At 38.2% G+C, this 8,152-nt stretch overlaps 1 protein-coding gene across 1 annotated transcript; it reads right to left on the bottom strand.

Moving 5' to 3' along the window:
* Positions 1-310: 310 nt before the first annotated feature.
* On the bottom strand, positions 311-6,996 carry LOC137496969 (peroxynitrite isomerase THAP4-like). The gene is made up of 3 exons (XM_068225191.1): positions 5,123-6,996; positions 3,503-3,640; positions 311-3,146 (listed from the first exon to the last, which is right to left on the bottom strand). Exons 1-3 carry the CDS (start codon positions 5,285-5,287, stop codon positions 2,907-2,909), a joined length of 543 nt encoding a protein of 180 aa, XP_068081292.1. The 5' UTR covers positions 5,288-6,996; the 3' UTR covers positions 311-2,906.
* Positions 6,997-8,152: the final 1,156 nt, after the last annotated feature.

The following is an 8,152-nucleotide window of genomic DNA, read 5'->3' as shown; positions in this document are numbered from 1 at the left end:
CTCAGTTGACCTCCCGAGGCTGAGTGGACCCCGTTCCAGCCCTCATACCATTTTTCAAATTTCGTGGCAGTGCCGGGAATTGAACCCGGACCTCCGGGGATGGCAGTTAATCACACTAACCACTACACCACAGAGGCCGGCCCCTTTTCTTATTTACCAGTATTTAAAAAGGACATTCTATGTGCAAAATAAACTTAATTTTTAGTGAATGTTATGCATCTCATCAGCTTATGCAGTTGTAATTAACAGAGGATTTGAGTTTATTCATGAAACAAATATTATCATAAATTACATTCAGGAAGAAAACAGGAATAGAGTAACTACTTCTATAGCTGAATCTTCTCTCCCAGCCTGGAGTATTGCACTGATAATCAGTTACAGTGACTTGTAAGGGGAGTGACTCACGAGCTGTGGAGAATATTGAAATTTTTTTTACTTAGGCAAAGTTAACAGTAGCTTCTTTTTTTTTTTTTTTTTTTTTTTACAGAGATTCCTCTGGTTTGAGGAGAAGTATTATGATTTCTCAACACAACTCACTTTGTTAAATTTCAAAGGGTTGCAACATTGGTTAACTTACTTAGGCAGCACATTTTTTAAAAATATGAAATTTAAGTAATATTTTACAAATTTACTGTCTCCCTTTATTACAGTATTTATAAAACAATAACACTCCTTGTTTACATTTTTCTCTTCTTTTCTGAAGCAGTCCCATACATTTTACCTCGTTTTGTTACATTCTTCTTGAAGTCCACAACAGCATAGGATCGAATTTTGAAGAAATGTCTAACAATTTTTTTCTTTTAAATTACAACACATTGGAAAATATGTACTGGTACATTTATCACTCAAAATATTTTCTATTACAAGATTTGCACCATTTTGCATTATATAAATGCTTATAGTCCCTATAGAAGACCTCACAGTTACAAATTAAATCCATAACTTCACAATTTGGTTTCTTTAGACCACCCAGATTTAAAAAATTTACTAATGTTTCAGAGCTCGATTCAGAAAGCTTATAGTTCAAAAACTGTCTGCATATATCACAGATCTTGGTTTTCAGTAATGCATTTGTTGTATTGCCACCAATGTTGAACAAATGATTTCTGTCATATGAAGTTAGTTTTGACAAATATTGTAACTGAGGAGTTTGTATATTGAACTCTTGTTGCTGGACTTTGGGGGCAGAACTGAATATTGAATGATCCCCAGTTACTGCATTAAGGGGTGTAGTAATGTCAGTGGGAGTTGGATGCAGGTTTAATTCAGCAGTTGAAGTAGAAGGTGTAGCAGAGGTAGTGGAGGCATAATGCAGATCAATAACAGAAGGAGAAATGGGTTCAACAATGTCAATGGGAGTGTGATACTGATCAACAGAAGTTGAAGTTAGTGCAGTGACATCAATGGGATGCAAATTAAAGGCAGAAGTTGAAGTGATGTCTGAGGAAGTAGAATTGAATACTATAGTTTCAGAAGAAAATGCAGTACGGTACTGTCAATGAAAGATGACATAGGTGGTATAGGAACTGAGGCAGAAAATGGTGCAGATGGTATATTTTGTGGTATATGATCAATTAAGAATGAATCACTGTCACTAAAATAGGAAGATCTCTTTACATCCGAGATAAATTGGGAAACTGTTGTAAGTTTCAATGCTTTGAGGCACTGTAGTGCAGAAGGACAAGAACCAGGCTTTTCTCCTAACTTGTGAGAAAATATTTTCAACAGCATCTTGCATAAACCTGTGCAGTAGCACAAATTTATATCCTTCATTTAGAAGTTGCTCTGAAATTGAACACAATGACAATGTTGACATAATCATTCCTGTATTCAGAGGTTTCCAGCCATTACTTATTGAAATATTTTGAAAGATCTGTACAAATCGACTAAGGAATTGAAAATTTAAATTTTCGTTTTTACCAGTCACACCTGCCTTTGCAACTTTCGAGGAACATATTGAAAACCACTGTGCAATTAACCGACATAAGTATGCTGTAGTTAATGCTTCAGGGGACAACATTTTTTATGTTATAGTCAACTGTAGTGCTGCTGCTGTCTTTACTGAAAAGAAGCGAACAGCTGAACCAACATTCATTTTACTAAAATGACTTGGCTCCACATCAACTCTCTGCAAATAATGAAGTAATCTCAATTCCTTGTTTTTATCAATTTCCGAGTGCCACAGCTGTACAATACATTTTACAGATACAAAGCTACTCGGAAGCCCTTCATTTCCTACAAGTGACTGAGGGAGATGAAGACCTGTATTTAAAACTGCACTTTTCAAGTTTTTAAGTAGATGGCAAAGGTCTGGTAAAACATAAATTTCATATTATTAATACTCAACTTGACATTCCTTCGACTTTCATTTCGTGTCACCTCTACACCAAAAGCAGCCCACATAGCTCTGTTGTTACTACCCATATTTGAAGAGATAGAGACAACACGAAGGCCACACAGCTCTGAAAAATGAATACATCTTTCAATAAGTTGTTTTTGTAAAACACCTTTGGTTGAAGGGCCTGTTACTTCACATGCTATTACCTGTTTCCAAGCACTTTTTACACCTCTGATTAGAATAAGAGTAATGTGGTTACCTAAAGACTCAGTATCACCAAGAGTAATATTTCCACAAAATGAATACTCATGCTTATTAAAATCAATTGACTTATTTATTTCCATTTCATCGATGGAGAGAGTACACACACTGTCTAATACATCTAATACTTTACATCTCAAAGGCTCAAGAAGGTCTTTAAAAATGCCAAACTCTATTCTTAAATGTCTAATTCGTTTAGTGAGTTACTGTAGGAAGGGATAGGATAATTTGTGCTACGTAAATAATTGTAGCCGTGAATACCTAAACTGAACCTAAGCTTTAAACCATAAACAATGGATTCACTGCTCTATGGTGAAGGCATGTGTTCTAAGGCTGAGATCTGTTCATCATTAAGAAATGTTTTCATTAATACATTTTTCTTGTGAAGTTCACTTCTTAATGAGTTAATTTCTTCCTGCAACTCTGCTATTGTAGAACTAGTAGAAGGTCCAAAGGCTTCACTATTTGATGAACAGCCTTCTTCATTCTGAAGCTGTTGTTCAGAAACATTCCCTTCTGAATGCTTATTTTCATCTTGTGAAGTCTTCTGGAAGAGAATATAAATATTATTATAACAAGGAAGCACATAATGGATCTGAAATAAAAGTGATCTCACATATCCTCCTTCCACTAGGCATTCCTTTTGTCAGAATAATTAAAGACTGGCTCATTTTAGGCAATCAGAAAAACTACACATTTAAATTTATAATTGTTTGTTAAACAATACATCTGTGCTAAAACATATTTAAAGTAATTTATCTGCTGCTTCGTTGTTTTCTGTACATTATCAATAGAAATATTATTTCTTACTCTGTACTCTGAACAAAATTTATATTTTATGGTATTCTTTGTCAGTTTGGAAACCTCAGTCATTTGAGGAAGAACAAATAATATTATACATACCTTATACTGAGACTTTCTGGCAGATAAAAGTCTCCTGGGGGGATTTGGGACATTAAACAATGAAGGAATTGCATTAGGCTTCAGTTTTTTCCAACCATCTGCTCTCTTATGTTCCCACTGATTATCTTCAAAGTGTACCTAAAAGGGAAAACATTGCACATGAAGATTATGAATCTAGATCCCCAACTGAAAGAAGCTAGCCCTGCATTTCAAGTTAGCATCTCTCATACAAGATAGTACAAGTTTTTATATCTGTGGATTTACACATTATGAATCAATATAAATAATGTTCACCTAGTTATCGTACCTACTAGTGCACTAGTACATCCACTATAAACAGACCTATCCAATATTTGATTTTAAGAGGGAAAGCAGATACATTCATTTTTTTCTGTATTTTTTAACCATTCTCTGCATTATCATGTTCACTCTGAATTTGGTAAAGAAAATTCACCTTTATGAATAAATGTATTACCATCATTGCTACAATGAATTGATGTGTCCACTACAATGAAAGATTAATTTGGACTCATTTGTAAATAATACTGGAACCTCGATTGAAATAGGTACGGTACTACAAAAGGTCATGAACCAACTTACAATGGCTTTTCCATCTCCTGACTCATGTTCTTGTTCTGAAACATCATGAATTTCAATATTTTAAGCAGAAACATGGCAATAGACCTAACGTTCTATGTTCGTATGACAATGTCATGAGTTCTAGTACTGTGGTCATTTCATATCAGACATTTCTGCTAGATAGATGAATACAACTAAGCAGGGAGAAACAGTGTTCCCCCTTCTCTGCTTAGAATAGGTACCATTCTATGATATTTTTATAATAACTGATGCCCATCATTACAGATATGAACCTTACAGTAAAGCATTTTAAAATGCTCAAAATATATGCACATACCTAAAATGGTACTCATATCTGTTGACATTATTGTTGAACTGGTACTTATAATTTTGTAACTGATTTGAAGTAGGTACCAGTTTTTATTTCCTAGGCCTGATTAAAATTTGCAACCATGTTACACAGGTACCACAAAATCTTAAGTGTAGGCCTATTTATTAACAAAACAAAATCCTCAAACATTTACACCTTACCTACCTCCACATCAAAACTATCAAGGGCTTATGATTATTGAGACAATATTTAAAATATCATAGTGGTAAGGTACACATAGACATTATTTTAATGGAATATTGCTTAAACGGTAAGTAAAATTTCAAATCTTTACTTGGGTGGACAGAAGTATGACCTTCCTAAGTATGCTATTCATCAGCATATAGGCCTAATATACTTTTATTCTGAATTAGGCATATTATGAGGAAGTTTTAGTATTTTATGATCAGGCATTATTCCCATGCAGACAACCTTTCTACTAAATCTATGTGGCTATTATCGGTAGTCTACCCTTTTTGATCAGACCAAAGCTGTATCCGAATTTCGATGCATAAGAAGTGATAATTGCTCGTACTGTGCATACTTGAAAGAAATACCGATAACAAAGAGGCAAGCTATAGCGCAAAAAAAAAAAAAAAAAAAGACTCTCAGCATTGATCATTAAAAAGGTAGAGTACTTCTAACCCAATGTTTAATGTGAAATAACTTACCTTACAAAGCCTCGAAGTCGATGTTGGTTTCCACCTGTCACGTCTACAGTTTTGAAGCCAGATTGCTCTCCTAGAATTTTCAGAAGGGAATCTAAACAACCTGTATCCCGCACTAGAGACATTATTACAATTAGGTGCAGAACAACCCACCATAATGAAATACATATACACACAAATATAGCACTATTCTGTCCATGCACGTGGTGATTAAAGCGATACGTTCAATGTGATGAAGTAGAGTTTGATCACATGCCTCATTGTGCGTGTATGAACCAAAATGGCGGCTAAGCATACCCATCTTATAGAGCCTTAACTGCAGCACGTGCTTTACTCTAGCTCCCCCGATGTATGATTAAACTTGTTCGAATTTACCGCCACCACATTTCAACTAAAGAGTGCAGCACCGAGGTAAGCGATGTAAGATAGCGGTAACTGTGTTGAATAAAGATGGCTGTTTGTCAAAAAGAATTTTTCAAATTATCCGCTACTACACAGAGTGCGGCACTGCGCTCTCTTGATTAAAGATGGCGGATGACAGCTGTCAAAAAAGCACGTGGGTTTATAAAGCACGTGGAATTTACCACCACCACCACAAAGAGGGCAGCACGGTGCTCTCTAGATTAAAGATGGCGGATGGCAGCTGTTTGAAAAAAGCATCTAGATTTTAAATTGCTCGCTACTACGATAAAGATAGCAGCACGGTGTTCTGTAGTTTAAAGATGGCTGCTTGTCAAAAAAGAATTTTTTTCAAATTATCCGCTACCACATTTCAACTAAAGAGTGCAGCACTGAGGTTTGCGATGCAAGATGGCGGGTGACAGCTTGTCAAATAGATTTTTTTCAAATAGTCCGCCTCAAAGGTAAGTAGCTAAAGAGGGCAGCACTGTTCTCTCTGGATTAAAGATGGCTGCTTGTCAGAAAGAATTTTTCAAATTATCCGCCACCACAAAGAGGGCAGCACGGTGCTCTCTTGATTAAAGATGGTGGATGACAGCTGAAGAGCACGTAGAATTTGTTTCCAAACAAGAGCACGTGGAATTTGCCGCCACCACATTTCAACTAAAGAGTGCAGCACGGTGCTCTGTTGATTAAAGATGGCGGATGGCAGCTGTCAGAAAAGCACATGGCTTTGTTTCCAAACAAGAGCGCGTAGAATTTGCCGCCACATTTCAAAGGTAAGTAGCTAAAGAGGGCAGCACGGTGCTCTCTGGATTAAAGACGGCGGATGATAGCTGTCAAAAAAGCGCATAGGTTTGTTTCCAAACAAGAGAATGTAGAATTTTTCAAATTGCCGCCACCACATTTCAAAGGTATCTAGCTAAAGAGTGCAGCACTGAGGTTTGTGATGCAAGATGGCGAATGACAGCTGTCAGAAAAAAGCACGTGAGTTTGTTTCCAAACAAGAGCACGTGGAATTTCCCGCCACCACAAAGAGGGCAGCACTGTGCTCAAAGATGGCTGCTGTCACGTAGAATTGTCTGCCACCACAGGTATCTAGCTAAAGAGGGCAGCACGGTGTTCAAAGATGGCTGCTGTCAAAAAGCATTTTTCAAATTATCCGCCACCACATTTCAAAGGTAAGTAGCTAAAGAGGGCAGCACTGTGCTCTATAAATTGAAGATGGCGGATGACAGCTGTCAAAAAAGCACGTGGATTTGTTTACCGATTCAAATCTCGCGCTAGTGAGGTTAAGTTGGTAGCACTGAGGTTTAGGCCCGTTAAGACGGTAGCACTGCGGATGACAGGTGACGAATTTGCAACTACTGCGATAAAGAGGCCAGCACGGTGCTCTGTAGTTTAAAGATGGCGGACGACAGCTGTCAAAAAGCACGTGGATTTGTTTACAAATTCAAATCTCGCGCTAGTGAGGTTAAGTTGGTAGCACTGAGGTTTGCGATACGTTGTTGTCTGTCAAAAAGCACGTGGCTTTGTTTACCGATTCAAATCTCGCGCTAGTTAGGTTAAGTTGGTACCACTGAGGTTTAGGTCCGTCAAGATAGCAGTACTGAGGTTAGCGATGCGTTGTTGTCTGTCAAAAAGCACGTGGCTTTGTTTACCGATTCAAATCTCGCGCTAGTTAGGTTAAGTTGGTACCACTGAGGTTTAGGCCCGTCAAGGTGGCAGCAGTGAGGTTAGCGATGCGTTGTTGTCGATGACAGCTGTCTTTACAAATTCAAATCTAGCGCCAAAATTCAAATTTCCCGCGGGAGGTGGAGGCCTCTCCCGAGAGCCAGAGGTGGAGGTGGCGGCCGAACTGTCCTATTTACTCTACTAATGATGAAGACAACACATACACTCAGCCCCCGTGCCATTGGAATTAACCAAATAAGGTTAAAATCCCCGACCCGGTACCCTCTGAACCGAAGGCCAGTACGCTGACCGTTCAGCCAACGAGTCATGATGATGATAACATTAATCGTATGGTCTCAGCTACCGTGTGCAGACATTTCAATTTGATGCCATCTGGCTGTCTGCTCGTCAATTTCGACGTTCCGTTTTACTCTAGGCCCACTAGATGGCAGACCGAGTAATCCGAAACTCTCTTGGGCATCGATGGCTGAGATTTAATGAATTTTGTCGGGCAAATACCAAATGTATCACCAGAGGTCTTTTACATACCGACAATGTACGACATGGAGTGTTGAAGGGACTTTTTTTTTTTCCACCCTTCAAAATTCCGACTACCTCTGTCGGGTTTGAACCCGCTATCTTGGGATCCGGAGTCCATAACTCTACCAATGATCCACAGAGGCAGCTATATTATGATAAATGTATCGTATCAGTAGTATACGAATTTCTCACGAAGACGAAGGCTTGGCACCAAGCGTGTGACTTCACAACTTTGTAGCAGGCTTGTATATCAAGATGGCTGTGCTGTGAGCTATGAATAGGACCCGACATTTGTCTGGAAGTGAAAACGGGAAACCACAGCCGATGGTGGTGTTCGAGCCCATACGTCTCCCGAACGCAGAGCTTGGCTCCATAGCTGTAGCACGTCAAGACGCTCGGTTGTCCATCATTATTAAATAT

The sequence above is a fragment of the Anabrus simplex genome, chromosome 1, assembly GCF_040414725.1.
Source record: "Anabrus simplex isolate iqAnaSimp1 chromosome 1, ASM4041472v1, whole genome shotgun sequence".
Classification (NCBI taxonomy): Eukaryota; Metazoa; Arthropoda; class Insecta; order Orthoptera; family Tettigoniidae; genus Anabrus; species Anabrus simplex.
The sequence above is the reverse complement of the archived record's forward strand: the minus strand, read 5'-3'. Positions and strand labels throughout refer to the sequence as shown.